Here is a 19,023-nt window from a genome sequence, read left to right as displayed (position 1 = left end):
GATAGTGGGACTTATAGGTGAAATATATGGAGATAACGAACAGTATTCAAACTCAAAAGTCCATTAGACAGGAGACTGCTGATAGTCTTGTTTCATCAACTTGTTTGTCAATAACTTACCTAGTTTAAGAAATTGTTCATACGTAGAGCATGCTCTCAACTGAGAGACATAAACCCGGTATGCAGATGATGAAGGTATATTGCTGCATAAGTAAGGGAAGTTGACGATTGAAAAGTTAAAATCATCACGTTTATCATAAAGCTTGGTTGTTAGATTACCATTAACGTCTTTTTCTAGTAAAATATCCAAATATGAAACAGATGTGTCAGAATCTGTGGATGAGCTTTTATTTCAAGCTCATCTCAGTTATATCTAGTTTTCGTTTATATGTACTCTAGAGGAAATAAAAATCTATATAAATTTAAATATTTACACAATATATGTAATATATTTAAATCTCAAACTATTGAGATATTTTGTTGTTGTTGTTGTTTTATTTTGCATTCTTACAATGAGCATTATGGCAACGCACTCTAAAAATTACACACTTTGAATTTTTTTTTCAAAGTGCGTTCAATTTGGGACAAAATCAATGCACTTTAAATGTAAAAGGTAAGATAACGAACAGTGATCGATCTAAAAAAATCCACGAACGTCGAGCATGCTTTTACGTATCGAATCAACTGAGAGAAATAAACCTCGTATGCAGGTGATGAAGGTATATTGCTGCATAAGTAAGGGAAGCTGATGATTGTAAAGTTAAAGTCATCACGTTTATCATAGAGCTTGGTTGTTAGATTACGATTAACGCTTTTTTCTAGTAAAATATCCAACAGATGTGTCAGACTCTGTAGTATCTTTTATTTCAAGCTCATTAAGATATATCGTATCGACATAAGAATGGAAATAACCATATGATTGTTACATGTAATTGACAATATGTCGTCTAAATGTCGAGTTGAAGGCCACAGCAAGTCTTTTCTTCTTTTCACGTATAATACCCGTGGGTGAAAAATAGGTTTATGTAATAGGTAGTATCCACTATCCAACACACGTGTGAGTTAAATAAGCAAAAAACACAATTCTACAATGGATAATCACTGTATGTGAAAATGAACTTTAATACATCTATAGATAATCATTACAGCTGAAACAGGTTGAAACTGATAGCTTAACAAGGGTACCTGAAACAGGTAATAGGAACTGATAGCTTACAATGGTTACCTTAAACAGGTGAGAACTGACAGATTACAATGGGTACCTGAAACAGGTAAGAACTGACAGCTTACAATGGCTACTTTTCACAGCTAAGAACTGACAGCTCACAATGGGTACCTGAAATAGGTAAGAACTGACAGGTTACAATGGGTACCTGAAACAGGTAAGAACTGACAGATAACAATGGCCACTTTTCACAGCTAAGAACTGACAGCTTACAATGGGTACCTGAAATAGGTAAGAACTGACAGCTTACAATGAATACCTGAAACAGGTAAGAACTGACGGCTTACAATGGGTACCTGAAACAGGTAAGAACTGACAGCTTACAAGGGTACCTGAAACAGGTAAGAACTGACAGCTTACAATGAATACCTGAAACAGGCAAGAACTGACAGCTTACAATGAATACCTGAAACAGGCAAGAACTGACAGCTTACAATGGCCACCTTTCACAGCTAAGAAATGACAGCTTACAATGGGTACCTGAAACAAGTAAGAACTAATTGCTTGTAATAGGCACCTGTCACAGTTAAGAACTTAACATTTAAACAACATTCGTGAAACTGGTAAGAACTGACAGCTCAAACTACATGTAGATAACTGAAAGAGGGTAAAATCTTATGATTTATGCTCACTCCTCCATGGCACCTGATCCCACCTCTGATGTTTTGGAGGTCCGTGTTTGCTCTGCTCCTATTTTGTAATGTTTAATGGAGCTTGAATACTGTTCGCTATCTACATATATTTCATTACACAAGGTAACCGAAACAGGCCAAAATCGACAGCTTACTTAAGGTACCGGAAACAGGTAATAACTGACAAGGTACTTATTAACAGATAAATAGTGTTTTTTGAACATAAAACAAGCGCATATAGACATATGGAAATACTGTAACAATTTCTACCTGCAAAATTTTTAAGACCCAAGCTCAGATGATATAGAAGAAGGGTTCACAAGACAATTAAGATTTGTAAAACGATCCCAACCACTAAAATATGTTATAATTGGCTTCCTTCACAATTCGCACGATCAGACGAGTTCAGAATTTTTTTTTTTCAAAGAGGGAAATAGTTTCCAATGACGTATGCTACTGGTTGTGACAATGCCTTTTCCTGATGAGCATACAATACATTAAATATTATATAAATATAACTTTAAATATTTACAAAGAATACATTTTTCGATGGTTTCATATTAATGTGAAAATCACATCGCTGTGTGATTACTTTTTTTATGAAACTCGAGGGATATAAAGGATGTGAGTAAAGATATATCCTCTCTGTACCATTGTTTTAACGTCCCAGCGAGAACTGAGAATGTCTCATTGTGCATTTGGCCTACTGTGTGTTCCTTGGAAATGAAATGCAGTATGATTACTGACGATATTTGGGAAAAATCAGAAGTTAAATTACATACTACGTTAACTTTTTATTTGGACTTAAAAAAGCGAATTCAAAGAGATTACCTATCCAGTTTGTTTTATCTCTGGAATTTCATATTGGCCAATCTTCGGCACACCTATACTTCGTTTTTACTTTATAGCCACACAGCACCTCTACATTTACCTAGTACCCTCTACCCCCCATTTCTTCACCTCGCTTGTTCTGCAAACAACGGATGCGGTTCAAGACAAATGTTCTATGCCGTCCAAATTATGACAAAGTAGATTTTGGTTTTGTTATAAAACCATAACACTGATTCCTGGTCTGTATCCATTGTTCTAGCGCAGACGAGGAAGAAGGAGTTTTAGCCAGTAATAAAGCAGCGGCGTTTTGGGGTCGTAATGAATCGAAAACGAGAAAGTGCCGTATTCCCTTTGATCTTCCAGTATATATATATATATATATATATATATATATATATATATATATATATATATATATATATATATATATATATATATATATATATATATATATATATAACATTTTGCAAATAATGACCTTGTTATCAAATACAATATATCGTTAACTCGAAAATCACTGGTTTTCTTACAAATTATTTAGTTATTATGTTCACACTGAATTGTCTACGGATTTTTCCGTTTGCCAGATCATGACAAGGAGCACATAGCGGGTGTGACCGGTCGACAGGGGATGGTTACTTCTCCATTGCACCTGATCCCACCTCTAATGTTTTCAGGGCCCGTCTTTGCTCTGCTCCCAATTTATATTTGTTCCAATGGAGTTAAAAGCTTGATTATTGTTCGTTATCTTCATATTTCATACAATCAAAGAAATGATAAAATCAGGTTTCCCAATTTACTAAATACAAAAATGAAGGTTCATAACAAGCAACACGAATTTCAAAAATATTATAACGAGTCCAGTCATAAACGAGTTAAATGTGGCCGATAGAGCATCGGACCTCCAAGCTGAAGAAAGTATTACGTACATAGATTTTGGTAAGATATGAGAGTAAACAATAATCGAATTTGAACTAGCTGAGTTAACTGATGGACAGGTGTGTTTCTTTGATAGAATAGACATGAAATACATTATTAAATACATGTTATCAAATAGAAGTTAACGAGTCCTGATGCATTTACACCTAATGAGTATCAATTCTTTTGATAGAGTTACTTCAGTCATTCGGAATGTCTTATTCCTGTATCAATGGGAATGAGATAAACAAGTAACAATAAATTAAATAATAAGGACACAATGAAAAAAGATAAAGAAATTCACAGGTAAAAGTCCAAATTTAGTTCAATATATTAAAAAAATATTTGTTTTAAAATGTTAAATTTGCTCTGTAATAATATTATGAAGAAAAAAAATATGATTTAAAAGCAATAATAAAAGCAATAATAATACATTAACAAGTTCATAAAAATACATACAAAGTAATACGCATCACCCATGTTGAATTGATATTTACTTGTGTTCAATTCCAATTAGCTGTCACTTATCTGTACTTCCCCAAAGGCGCCTGGTACAATGCAAACGTGAGAAGTAAGACTTATATTTAAAGAAACGTAACTCCTGCTTAAAGTTATGAAAAGCTTTATACGACAATGAAAACACGGGTCAGAACATTTTCTAAGTGAAAAGACGCATGCGCGTTAAAGACACACATGTTAGGAGACTAATAAAGAAAATGTTTTCTTCATAGTAAATAAAATCTGTATATATCATTATCAATCCAAATACTTAATAACTTTGATGCATGCTTCACTATTCTCTCCAACCCAGAGGTTTTCGTCGCTATCAATACTGATAACGAATGGGTCTTTCAAACTGCAGTTGATGTAGCGTAAAAACTTCCCGTTCCTGTCAACCACGTGGACACAATCATTGTCGCGATCAACAATGAGAATACGACAATAGTTGTCAGTATCTATTCCATGTGGATAGAATTCTTTGTGGCTGCGAGAGAGATTTCCGGTGTAACGAAATCGAAATTCTCCGGATTTCTTGGTCACGACTACAGCAGAGGCGTTCCAGTCGGACACACAAATATCCCCATTTCCATTTTCGGTGATGTACATATTGTTTCGACCCACTGAAAACAGTGCCTTTTTCTTATCATCAAATTGAATTTCTTTTATCAAATTCCCTCCAGAAAATATGCCAATCTTGGCCTCTGAGTAGTCAGTTCGTCGCATGCAGACCATCAAGGCATCATCTGTGTTGAAGCAAAGTCCAAATGGAATCCAGCCAGCCAGCTCTACCATCTTCTCGACGCGACCTTTTCTGAATACTTTAATACATTCATCCGTTATGTGAGGAAAAGCAATATCGCCGTCTTTGTTTACCGCGATATCTTTCTGACTATTTCCTGAAACTGCCGTTATGGAATTCAGCAGGGTGCCAAGCTTGTCAAACTGCTTCAGTTTTTCATCATCTCCATAAACCCACACCCTGTCTGTGGATTCACAACAAATTCCTTTTAATTTTCGGTTGTTTGTTTTCAGAGTAGCTAAAATTTTTGGTTCTTTCAGTAGCAATCGGGCTGAGACTGCCGATACGCTACAGGTTTTACTTATGGCAAATTCTGGTAGAGTTGTTCGATTGGAGGGTTTGAGTGTCAAAAGCTGCTTCATAATTTCTTCTTCTTTAACATCTGACGGAATAATTTTTGGTGGTAGGATTTCTATTCTACTAGGAACAAGTCGCAATTCCTCGATCGTAGACTCGTACTTAAGGAGGTTCAAGATATTGTTATCTTTCAAAAGTTTCTCGTTTTTCTGAATGCAATGTTCCACATTTTGTAAAATAGTTTGAATTTCTTCTATACTATCCTGCATGTATCTATTGTCCTCTTCGACCATGTCGTTAATATTCTTTCTGAATTTGTTTATCGTAACATTAACCATCTCGTGCCAGGCTTCTCTCAACTCTTCTAGAGAATCTGTTTCCTTTTTACTGTATTCTGCATACTCAGAAAACTTTGATTTCATTTTCTGCACCACATTTTCATATTCATTTTTGAAATGTCTTAATTCAAGCAAATCGTTCTGGACGGCGCTTTGAGTTGTTTTGGTAATTTTTGACAAATTTTCAGTTCTGTGTCCCTCATGATTTCCCAAAAGACACTCAAAGCAAATAGGAACTGTACAATCATGACAGTACAAGACATTTTCTTTCGAGTGATCTTTACATTTGTCTGTAGAGGAAGCTTGCGGCATGTATGGCTCAATTTCATGCTTCAATGATTCATTTTCTAAATGTTTGCTTCTACACTCTCTGCAAAGGTTAACACCACAACTTCTACAATAAACAACGACCACATTTGTGCATTGACTGCAACGAACGGCATCTTGGGCCATCTTCTGAGCAGTTTCACCATTCATCTTTCACATGTACCTGTTAAAATTAAAGTAAAAGAAAGCTCAAGCATATCACTATATTAGACAGGAAATTTTTGATACGTACATTTTTCCTGTAGCTTAGCCTCTAAGCTAAATCGCTGTGAGATTTAAGAGCCATTTCCTGTAATTTTACCTTGTATATCGAAGGTCGATTTGTTATAGTATGCGGATGCTGAAAACATTTGGGAAAAGAACTTTTACTAGGTTACCATGGAAACAATCTATTTAGAGATATGTATATTCCAAACAGTTTCTTTACAACAGAAGTAACAAAGTGTACATATACAATGTTTTCGTGTAGGTTGTGAATAAGGTTTTCTTAGTCTTTGTTAAGGCTGTAGTTTCAAAATAAGGTGAAAATTTCATTCTAAATAATTTTCCCACCTGTCCCCATGGCAACAAAGACACGTAGGAACTATACTTTGTTTGATATATGTTTATGCTTTCAAGCCATAAAATACACATACACAAAAGTACACATTGTAGCTACAGAGAAATTACTCTTAATACCTATAATATTACGGTTAAGACGAACTTTTGGCTACTTTACAGGTTCTTCGTTGTCAGGGATTCAAAAGTAGGATCATAACGCGCTTCATGAAATATGCCGGCGTGAAGCTTCGTAGTTCATGTCCTCATGAATTTTCAAAATTTAAATTCATTTATTAAATATACCTAAAGTGTATGACATTTTTACTGACTCCATTTTCGTATGCGGTGGCCTTATGGTAGGGCGTTCGCTTCGTGATCGGGAGGGCCGGGTTCGATTCGAGCCACGCCGCGTCAAACCTAAGGCGTTAACATAGACAGTGACTGTTCCTTCGCCTGGCATTAGAAGTAATGGGTATTTTGGATGAGACCTGAAAAAGAGGCCCATGGGCCACAACGCTCACATGAGTCAATATGGCCCTGTTGTCCTTCAATATTTTTTCTATTATATATTTCTATGTAAAACTTTGAACACCCATTCTGGCCCCAATCTGCCCCCGGGGTTCATGATTTGAACAAACCTGAATCTACACTACCTGAGGATGCTTCCATATCAATATGACTAATTATATCTTTGCTGTTATTGAGAAGAAAATTTTATTTTTTTTCCCCGTTTATTCTTATGTAAATCTTACGTAGATCCCCCATTGTGGCCACACCCTACTACAAAAGGTCATGATTTCAACAAATTTGAATCTACATTACCTGAAGATTACCTGAAGATGCTTCCACATCAATATGACTAATCATGGATTTGCTGTTCTTGAGAAGATTTTTGAAGATTTTCCCCATATATTCCTATATATATATCTCCAATTGTGGTCCTATACAACACCGAGGATAATGATTTGAACAAATTTGAATCTACACTACCTGAGGACGCTTCCATATCAATATGACTAATCATGACTTTGCTATTCTTGAGAAGTTGATTTTTTCCTATGTATATTGTGGCCACACCCAAACCCCGGGGGTCATGATTTGAACAAATTTGAATCTACACTATCTAATGAAGGTTTCACTTAAGTTTCATTTTTTTCCAGTAGTTTTTGAGAAGAAGATTTTTTAAAAAGATGTTGCCCAATTTTCACCAATTCTTAATTACACCCCTTGAAAGAGGGTATGGCCCTTCATTTGAACAAAATTGAATCCCATTCACCAAAGGATACTTTGTGGCAAGTTTGAATTAAATTGGCCCTGTAGTTCCGGAGAAGTCGAAAATATGAAAAGTTTACAGACGGACGATAAACAAAATGTAATCAGAACAAGAGGCCCATGGGCCACATCGCTCACCTGAGCACACTGGCTTGGCAAAAGCACAAATCAGTTCAGTATTGAAAAGATTACCGAGGGGGGGGGGGCTTGAATTTTAAACTACCTGATGATGCTTCCATGCAAATGGCTTTGTTGTACTTGAGAAGATTTTTAAAAAAATTCCCATATATTCCTTTGAAATTTTATTGAAATTTGATCCCAAATTGTGACTCCTCCCTATCCCAGGGGTCATCATTTGAACAAACTTGAATCTACACTACCTGAGGATGCTTCCATATCAAAATGACTAATCATGGCTTTGCAGTTCTTCAGAAGAAGATATTTTCCTATATATTTCTATTTAAGACTTTGATCCTCCATTGTGGCCCCGCCCTACCCCTGGGGGTCATGATTTGAACAGAATGGAATCTACACTACATGAGGATGCTTCCACAAAAATATGATAAACAAGGCTTTTCTGTTTCTGAGAAGAAGATTTTTAAAATCGTCCCTGTATATTTCTATGTAAACTTTGACCCTCCATTGTGGCGCCACCCTACCCCCAGGGGTCATGATTTGAATAAATTTGAATCTACACTACCTGAGGATGCTTCCATATAAATATGACCAATCAGGGCTTTGCTGTTTCTGAGAAGAAGATTTTTAAAGATTTTTCCTATATATTTCTACGTAAAAATTTGATCCTCCATTGTGGCCCCGCCCTACCCCTGGGGGTCATGATTTGAACAAAATGGAATCTACACTACCTGAGGATGCTTCCATATAAATATGACTCATCATGGCTTTGCTGTTCTTGAGAAGAAGATTTTTAAAGGTTTTTGCTATATATTTCTATGTAAAACTTTGATTCTCCATTGTGGCCCTGCCCTACCCCTGGGGGTCATGATTTGAACAAACTTGAATTTACACTATCTGAAGATGCTTCCATACAAATATGACTCATCATGGCTTTGCTGTACCTGAGAAGAAGATTTTTAAAGGTTTTTGCTATATATTTCTATGTAAAACTTTGATCCTCCATTGTGGCCCCGCCCTATCCCCGGAGGTCATGATTTGAACAAACTTGAATTTACACTATCTGAAGATGCTTCCATACAAATATGACTCATAATGGCTTTGCTGTTCTTGAGAAGAAGATTTCTAAAGATTTTTGCTATGTATTTCTATGTAAAACTTTGATCCTCCATTGTGGCCCCGCCCTACCCCCGGGGGTCATGATTTGAAGAAACTTGAATCTACACTACCTGAGGATGCTTCCACATGAGTTTCATCTTTCCTGGGCCTGTGGTTCTTGAGAAGAAGATTTTTAAAAGATGCTATTAATTTTTCACTAATTCTTTATTATCTCCCCTTGAAAGAGGGCGTGGTCCTTCATTTGAACAAACTTGAATCCCCTTCATCTAAGGATACTTTGTGGCAAGTTTGGTTGAAATTGGTTCAGTAGTTCTGGAGAAGAAGATGAAACTGTGAAAAGTTTACAACGACGCCGACGACGACAACGACAGACAACGGACAAATTTTGATCAGAAAAGCTTACTTGAGCCTCCGGCTTGGGAGTTGGCACGATAAGGAACCCTCACTGTTCAATGGCCCTGAGTGCTGAGTATTGGTCTAAATTTGAAGCACTTCACCGGTATATGGTGACGTCCTCTATATGGGTGAAACATTCTCGAACGGGACGTAAAACAAATACAATCAATCAATCTTATATCTCCATACATTTAAGAATAAGACTATTAGCATAAATCTTTACTCAAACAAGAAGCGGGTTATGTAAATTTATTCTGCAATAGCTGCGACGTTAATTCCCGTACTAATAAACAAAGAAAGACATTTTATTGATTATATTTATATCTGCATAAAAAACATTCAAAGTAAAATTAAATATGTTAAAGATGGTATTATAGATGTGTATGCCATTGTATGCATAATTGATGGAAAAGCCTTTGCTCAAGAAATCTATGCAGGTGGCTGCTTAGTGTCGTTTACTGTCTGATAAACGGCAAGGGTTTTCATAAGAAAAATAGGAAATGTTATTTAGTGGATGAAAATATATATCTTTGAATGCATTCAGTCACGTATTTATTTTAGAAACTTGGATTTGCTGTCCAAATTTGACTCTTGCGCTTAAGTTTCTTGCTGCAATTTGAATTGGATCTCAAACGAAAAACCTCGGTCTTATAGGAAAGCGTTAGCGACATGTATATATAGCTTTTGTGTATAAAAAGGCAGAGAGAAATTTGAAAAATTGGTCGGATATGGGGAGTATGTGGATCTATGAGCAGATTTTCAAAAATTGTGTGGATATTAATTGTTATTTATATGAATATATATGTCTAACATAGGCTTTGATATTCTGTTCTTGTTCCTTTCTTGTCACAGGGACCATGATTTTAAATAATTAGAATATACCCGGATATCCAATTAACCGTTGCCCTCTAGTTCTTGAAAAGAACAACTTTCAATGCAAAATTTCCCCCTCTATCTTCTGATGTTTAAACGGTTGACCCTGTTGTCAACAAACCCAAGCCCTTGGGACCAGGATTTCAGAAAACTTTAATCTACACTGTATTAGAATAATTCGATTTTAATATGACTTATTCCTTGCTGTAATTGAGAAATCCGTTTTTAAAAACTTTTACAGACATTTCTACGTAATAATATATTCTCGTAATTTGTGATCCCACTATACCTCAAGGGACAAAGATTTGGAAAAAAAATGATTCTATATTACGTGAGGATGACTGAATATTTACATGACTATAAATACCCTGTTGTCCGATGAAAATTTTTCCTGCTTATATGCAATGCAAGACTCAATCAATTTATGACGAGAACGACTGTCATTATATACTATTTCCATTCTACTTTACATTCACAAAAATGCACTTTTTATTATTGCTGCTTCTGTGGTTTGCAAAAATACATTGTATAATTTAATCACAGAGATGTTAATGATATCATGTTACACGGATACGGTTCTTATCTGCATAATATATTTTGTTGAAGAGTCACCGAACAAAGCTCAAATCAAAATAAACATGAACCTTAAAGGATAATCTCACTTTACCTGGGCTCACATGTTTTTGTTACATCCTTTTTCAAATTCAAAGATGGACGCTTCGCAAAACATCAGAGGGAGTATATATAAACGTTGAACTGTGCATATCGCTTGTACACGACTTGCAACTGCAGGCAATATTGGCTAATATTGATTAAATGAAGGACAAAAACCTCTAAATTGATAATTTTTGAAACATCCCCTTGCTTGTTATGTCATACTTACGTATAGGAATGTTAATAGATTTCCACGCTACAGCTCAGAGTAGGGTGATATACAATACGTTAACATTGATTAATAACAACAACATGTGCATGTTCAGCCTGATTCCCGAGTTAGGCACATACTCATTGTACAATCGTTATCGATTCTTTGCTTCCGCCACGTTGAAAAGCGCACACTCTAAAACAAGGCATGGCCTCACTTTTGGGTGGGGAGGGGGGGGTGTGTGCTATAATTCACAGGCTTCTTGATGAAAAAAGTGATCGATATCAAAAACAAATCTAAAAACAATACAAATCTATGAACAGAGCATATAATAACGTTAACCCCCCTCCAGGAAATTCCAGAGTTGGTATCAAGAGCCTAGGAGGATTAAGCATCCCATGTCGACTGGTTACACCCGCCGTGAGCTCTATGTATTGATCGGGTAGTCAAATTAGGAATAAAAACAGGGCTTAACAATTGGAATGAAATTTGTCAGTCAAAATAAGACCCAATGATAGGTTATAACAAATTCGACCCCATCTATAGGTGGAACTCTGGACTAAAATAACAATAGCGCTGGGGTAGGGGGGGTGTGATTACATTTAGAGGGTAACTGTGTTTTTTATCAAATGTTTCTTAAGTTTAAAAAATTCTCTATTATAATAATACTCATGAAATATAAAATTGGTCAAGTCTTCATGTACATGTAGTATCTCTTGCATTTGTAGCTAAAAAGAATCTTACAGCTTTCTTAAATTTTTGTTTAGTACTCATCTCCTTGATCTTAAATGGCAATGCATTCCAGCTTTTAACAGCATTGAAACATGAAGAATATTTACCTTTTTATCTTAGGTATATGAAAATTCTTATTAGAGACACTGTTGTAGCACTAACGATCTGTCGTTAAGTCGAATGTTGACTTACATCTCTCATACAATTTTTTAATGCTATTATGTTCACACTGAATTGGATTTTTCCGTTTACCTTATCATGACAAGGATCACGTGCGGGTGTTACCGATCGACAGGGGATGTTTAGTCCTGTGTTGGTGTGACCAATCCACAAAGGATGTTTAATTTTCCATGGTCCCTGATCCCACTTCTATTTAGAAATCCGAGCTTGCTCTGCTCATAATTTACATTGCTTAAATGAACTTTTAAAAATCATTACTATTTGTTATCTTCACATTTAATTTGTAATCACGCAGTTTGCTTGCTAGAAAGTCCAACAGTATATGAAAAATTTTCACATTAAAGATGTAGTATATCGTAGATATGTGACATAGTTATACTCTCAACCCCGGAAGCCTGATCACTCGTCCCAAGGTCCATGAAGTTAATAAAAATGGTAAACTGTAAGTTGCTTGCTGTAATCATGCAAACAGTATGTCTGCTAGAAAGTCTAGGAGTAAAACTTTTCAAAGATATTATTGTATTTTTAATAAATAACAAACATATCCCCACCTTAGGCCTGTTCATGGACCAGCGGGAATTTATTTTAACATTCAGATAGACAGCTTAGTGTTTATTTTATTCATGCAATTAGTTTGCCTGATAAATGTCCTTGAAAAATTATATCTTTCAAATATATATTATCAATACGTGACCAACTAAGCCCCACCCTCAAAAAACCGAGGATACGAATTTTATATCAATAGTAAGGGGCTATAATCAGGCAAACTTTTTCTTTTGATAGATGTTCTTTAAACACATCAAGCATTTCCAATGTTATATGAAGAACTTAGGCCATCATGGTGCCTTAATTCAAGGGATATAATGAGTTTGGAAAGAGAGTCAACATGCTTTTTTTTTATTGCATTTTCACATCATTACCAAGTTAGCGCAAACGGAGGTCTGAACCCCGGGGCAATGAACCCATACTAGCTGCTCATTTAATTACATGTACATGTATGTCAACATATTGATTGCTTGTTTTCCAACCTTATCCTGAAATTTGATGAAATTGGTTGAACCATTCTAGAGGAGAAGCTGAAAATAGGCAAAAGTTGTAGATAGGCAAAAACAGATGTAGAGCAAAAAAAAAAGACGGACAAAAAACCGGATAACAACATTAGATCATATCAGGATCCATGTAACTTTAAAATGTAAAAATTGAAATTTTAGTCCAAGTTTTCAAGTGTCTTATCCTCTAAGTCTGCTAACATCCGTAGTTAAATTTTCTTTGAAATGAATTATAGTAAATATTCTTTGGGTGGATCGTTTGCTATTCTTACAGATTTATATTAAACATTCCTCGTTCAGGGATCGTCCTTGTCGGATTTTTTGAAGGTAGGGTTAATAATTCCTACTGATTCGTGCAGGGCATTTGATATGCTTGAATAAAGTTTTTAATTATATATATATATATATATATATATATATATATATATATATATATATATATATATATATATATACATATATACATATATATATATATATATATATATATATATATATATATATATATATATATATATATATATATATATATATATATATATATATTCCGTACAATTGCCAAAAGGCTTACAATATGACACCAGCTAGTACCTTTATATACCAGTTATATACCAGTTCCCTTTGACACCGAAGTGTAAAAGGCGGAAAATATATCTCCAGAATAAAAGAATTGTTTTCCTGGCGTCAATTTTATTCGTGGGAACCTTTTTTCAACTCTCTATAAATCAAATTATGAAACCTAGTTGTTTTTAATAAACACTGTTGCAAAAATACATTTTTTAAACAAACCAAGTCGTATTTATTTATCATTGAATGTTGTCAATCTTAGTGTATATTCCATACAATACCTAATTCAAGCATTTATTTATGTTCTGTCCTAGCCAAATACATCTAAACATGATGTTTGAAATTGTAATTTTGACTTCACTCAGGTAAGGAGCATTTTCTCAAGAAATCAGGTTTATTTCAAGGTCACATTACCCCCTTTTAAGACAGAAAATTGAACTAATTTGCCTTAATTGTAGATAAATTTAATTGAAAGATAAGTTGAAATTAGTCTGGTGGTTCGGGAGTAACTAGAAAGTTACTGACATTGGACTCACATATATAAAATTATATATAAAATTGACGGACAAGCCTTGAAAAAAATTAGTTAGATTAACTTAAGGAAGTAAGGTGGATAACAATCGTTTCACTAGACTGGCTTGCCTGTCTGATATGCGCGATACATTTCGTACGATAGAGACAGGCAATACCCTGCATATCATGAGTACATGACACGCAACGAACTTTTGCTAATTTTTGATGAAATGAGAGAAGAATTTTTTTTAAATTTTAAATGCAATATACCTGGTCATGCATAAGCAGATAAATGTCGTCTAGAATTCCAAGCTACAGCTCCAAGTCACGTTGCAGGTATATGTACGTGCAATACTTGGAAAAGGAAGTTTACCTCGACACAGATCAGACTTCGTAGAAATCTGTATTTTACCATGCTTTTTGTTCCCATGTATGTGGTTCTAAAAATACGATGCGTTGAAAATATGCAATAGTGCATACTCTAAAAGAAGGCATGGACTTAGGTTTTACATTTTATAATTTTCTTTCCATTATGAAAGTAGTACAGAAGCCAGATCTCCATATTTAACATCATCTGTCAAAAGTCTACTCCAGTATGCACCTGTTCCCACCTCTGGTGAGCAAAATTATGCATAAATGAGTGTAATATCTAGTTGCGAGCATACTCGCTCGGATTTCAAACTCGACAAACGAACGAAAACTTGTGAATTTGATACATATTTACATAAAATTTGTCAATTTCAACAATTTGAAAAATTCTTTGTGCTTTAGACTGCAGTCAATTAAAGAATAATCATTATCCGTCAACAATTTTGTCATGACAAAAATCATGTGATATTTTTGTTTTAGCTGAAACCTGGCTTTGTTTTTATAGATAAATGCGTTATTGCATAAATGACACCAGCTGGTTATTCGACCACTCATGTACATATATAAAAAACAAGAATGGGAAGAAATAGCTATGATCAATAAATGACTCATCACATGACTGTAAAAATGAAGAAAAAAAAATTATTTCGTGAAACTTACGGAAGCCCGTTGAGGCCAATTCAGAGAAAGAAATATTTTTTATTTCGTTTAAACGCAATAATTATTGCGTTTAATCGCAAAACATTGCGTTTAATCGCAATAATCATTGATTATTGATTGCGTTTAATCGCAATGTATATTGCGTTTAAAAGCAAAACACTTTGCGTTTAATCGCAAAAGTATTGCGTTTAAACGGAAAAGTATTGCGTTTAATCGCAAAAGTATTGCGTTTAAACGCAAAAATCATTGCGTTTAAACGCAAAAATTATTGCGTTTAAACGCAAAGTTATTGCGTTTAATCGCAAAAGTATTGCGTTTAAACGCAAAAATAATTGCGTTTAATCGCAAAAATATTATTGCGATTAAACGAAAAAATTATTGCGTTTAATCGCAAAAGTATTGCGTTTAAACGCAATGATTATTGCGATTAAACGCAATGTTTTGCGATTAAACGCAAATACAACGTAATAAACGCAAATAAACGTAATACAGTGACACTATGTAACAATGATTCTGTGAAAGTATCATTAAATTTTACTCAGTGGTATAAGAGGAGTTGCGGATAAGATATGGATACCCCAGATGGTGATGGACGGACGGAGGGACACCCCATCATTATACTATACAACCCCCAGTTTTCAAACGGGGGTACGATAAGACTGGATTGTACATCCTCAAAGAATTGTTTTTTTTACAGAGAAATTCTCATTGGAGATAAGGAAGCTCTAAACACATCTCAACGAACTAGGGTAATTTAATGTCGTTAGAATGATCTGCCTACATGTTACAATAGTTGTCAGTATCTTTTACATGTGGATATCACTCTTTGTAGAATCTGAGTAATGAAACTGATCTGGTCACGACTACAGTAGATGCATTCCAGTCGGACTTACTTCAGTTTACAATTTTCCCTGATATACTATTGTTTCAGCTGATTTAAGACATCTTTCAGTTATCATCAAAATGAATTTATTGTTTCAGTTTATCTGCAGAAAATATGACCTCTGAATATTACTTTATTTTGGAGGTGATACATCTCTTTCGAAACGTCTTCCAAAATTCAGATTTTGGGTTTGTTAGAAATAAAATGGTAATTAATTGGTATATATAAAGGGGAAATGGTATATACCATTTTGATTAAAAACAGTATCTTTAATCCTGAAATATTTGTATATATTCTGCTAGAATATAGAATAAAAATTCCGAGAATTTCAGCAAATAGAAATACGGTGAAATTTTGTTCACTTTGTCTACAGCATTTTTTGGGTAAAACACATCGTATGAAATAAATCCATTGCGTTCAATACATGATTTAATAAAATTGAAAAAAAAGTTAAAAAAAAAAAATTTAAATAGAGGGTCCAAACTTTAAAAATAAAATCAAGGTCACGCAAATAAAATTCGCTTGAAATTATCCATCTTTCAGATAATATATTAATTTTCCATGTATGCCCACCTTAAGATCCATCGACCGAAGGGGCATGAAATTTAAAATTTTGTTAAAGGGTTAAGTACTCATTGTTATCATGTTAACATTTTACATACTTAATGTAAATGAGCAAAGATTTTCAGATGCAATGTGTTTTCAAGCACAGTACCACCCTCTGATCATTGGTCCTAGGCAACGAATTTTTCAATTTATTAAAGTAAACATCAAAGTTCCTGACTTAGTTTTCAGATGTCCTAGCTTTTACATTTGCTTAATGCCTGTGATTTTCTTTTAACAAAATAAAATAACTAGTGCTAATTGTAACGGGAACCGTTACAGATGTTCCCCAAACGGCTCCCCAATCCCTTATGATGCCCCATTCCCTACAAGCTTCAATAAATTGGACAATAATTTTGTAATATAGATGGACACTTTATTTTTAAGGGTATTTCATTGGAAAACTACTCCGATATAGCCATATGGGTATTAGCCAATCAAATTTCAGTGCATGTGCTTGCACATGTTTTCTACATTTTTCACATTAATTTTCTTATAGTGTCTCACAATACATACATTTGTCTTAAATATTAAAGAATTTCATTGATAAATAAGAGAGATGTGACCATTTAAGTATTAGCCAATCAGAATTCAGCATACGCGCATGCATGGCCTTACATTCAATTTTGATAGTATCATAATGTAGGAGCTCTATGTGCCTATCCATGTCGTAAATTTCATCCTGTTTTGTTGAAAACCAAGGGAGTTATAGACATTTAAAGTTTCAACCAATCAGATTGCAGCACACCTGCATGCGCGTGTTTTCAAGAATTTCCTATATAACATGTTGTAGCACCTTATAATATATACTTATATTCTAAATTTCAAAGTATTTTGTCAAAAAACAAGGAAAATATTGAGATTTTTGTATCAGCCAATCAGAGAAGAGCGCACGTGCATGAGCGTGAGTTCACGCTAATTTGACCATGTCATCTTGTCTAGACTACTAATATATCTTTATATTTTGAGTTTCAAAGCAATTCATCAAGAAATATAAAAGTTACGGCTTCATCAAGTATACCAGTCATTTCACTCATTGCACGCGCGCGCACGTGCATGCATGTGCGCGCAAAATGACCTTCGTTCCGAACACCTACACAACATGCCTATTAACCCTAAAAAGGTTTCATGTCAATCGGATGAGTGGTTCTATGAGAACACTCCCGGACAAAAAAGTACCGGAGAAGAAAGTAGAAAAAAAGAATAATAATAATAATAACTAGACTCTTGTTGCCATGGCAACAAAAAAGTCTTCCGTTCTTCTAAATCTGTAAGAATTTGCTTTTTTCTGTGTAAAAACCATACATATCATATTTACTGTGAAAGAAAAAAATAACTGGAAAAAAGTCCTTTCAGTACTTAAGGTACTTTGATTTTCATTATCAATCTTGTATAATACATTTGGCACCTATGAGAGATATACGTATATCATTAGCAATTAAAAAAAAAATGTTTGCAATCATTTCTAAGACAAACAAACAGACGAACGAACACCGTACTATCATAAACTTCACTGTGTGTATGTTTTGGCATAATTGTGATGGTGTTATAAAAAAATATAATGAATTAAGTTAGTATCACATTAAACGTAAAGTCACTGAGTTTTGTAAAGTTATAATATCAAGATTTGACAACATACCTATAAGACAGATTATTCAATTACAGTAATTCTTCAGCAATCGATTGATTGATTGATTGATTATACGTATCTTGTTTAACGTCCCTCTCCAGAATTTTTCACTCACATGGAGACGCCACCACTCGCCGGTGGAGACTGTAAATTTTTGTCCTATACTTTGGCATTTATCGCAATTGAGCAGCGGGGAATCTTTTTTATGCCAGCATCTTCTGCGACAAGGGACCTCGATTTATACGATCTCATCCAAAGGACCGGTCTCCACGTCCAACAGTCGAAGTTCATAATACCGAGATATTTTATTTTTTATTTTATTCTATTTTTTTCACAAGTTTGTTGCAGCAGATTTACTTAAAGATCATACTTCAAGATCATTTCGAACTCAGGCTACTTAATTGCAGTGCATACAGCGTCAAGGGATTTTGATTGACAGGTCAACACACGTGCACTTCGTGTGATACTTTTTAAGCTGAAAAATATACAGGATGTGACCATGACTGACTATGAAATCAGAAAACATTTAATAAAGAATGGGTGTGACCGATATAGAACTAATTTTGGTCTATGTAAATGGATAGGAGGATCGGGATTAAGAGGGAATCTCTCTCTCCTTCTCTCTCTTTCTCAGACGTAAATTGAACATTTCATAATGACAAATCTACCATTATAGAATATGAAATTCTGTATACATGTAAATGGTAATTATATCCACATGTTCCAGATTTAAATCTAAAACGAATATATAATTCAAATGCCTAGCTGCA

General features: G+C 34.5%; 1 protein-coding gene across 2 annotated transcripts; it reads right to left on the bottom strand.

The window, feature by feature from the left end:
• Positions 1-3,469: 3,469 nt before the first annotated feature.
• LOC133181744 (E3 ubiquitin-protein ligase TRIM71-like) lies at positions 3,470-11,167 on the bottom strand. 2 transcript variants are annotated; one of them, XM_061316320.1, is made up of 2 exons: positions 11,086-11,167; positions 3,470-6,030 (listed from the first exon to the last, which is right to left on the bottom strand). In XM_061316320.1, the coding sequence occupies exon 2, from the start codon at positions 6,015-6,017 to the stop codon at positions 4,362-4,364; it is 1,656 nt and encodes a 551-aa protein (XP_061172304.1). In that variant the 5' UTR covers positions 6,018-6,030; positions 11,086-11,167; the 3' UTR covers positions 3,470-4,361. The 2 variants fall into 2 exon arrangements, with proteins under 2 accessions (XP_061172304.1, XP_061172303.1); XM_061316319.1 differs by lacking the exon at positions 11,086-11,167 and adding an exon at positions 10,870-10,959.
• Between the last annotated feature and the right edge of the window lie 7,856 nt (positions 11,168-19,023).

This window comes from Saccostrea echinata, unplaced genomic scaffold, assembly GCF_033153115.1.
Source record: "Saccostrea echinata isolate AGI-Se365-2 ecotype Australia unplaced genomic scaffold, CSIRO_AGI_Sech_v1 ptg000009l, whole genome shotgun sequence".
Classification (NCBI taxonomy): domain Eukaryota; kingdom Metazoa; phylum Mollusca; class Bivalvia; order Ostreida; family Ostreidae; genus Saccostrea; species Saccostrea echinata.
Note: the sequence above shows the minus strand (reverse complement) of the source record. Positions and strands in the feature narration are given on the sequence as shown.

Bases quoted from the DNA above. Each gene is read 5' to 3' on its own strand.
- LOC133181744 (XM_061316320.1), bottom strand. From the start codon at position 6,017: ATGAATGGTGAAACTGCTCAGAAGATGGCCCAAGATGCCGTTCGTTGC.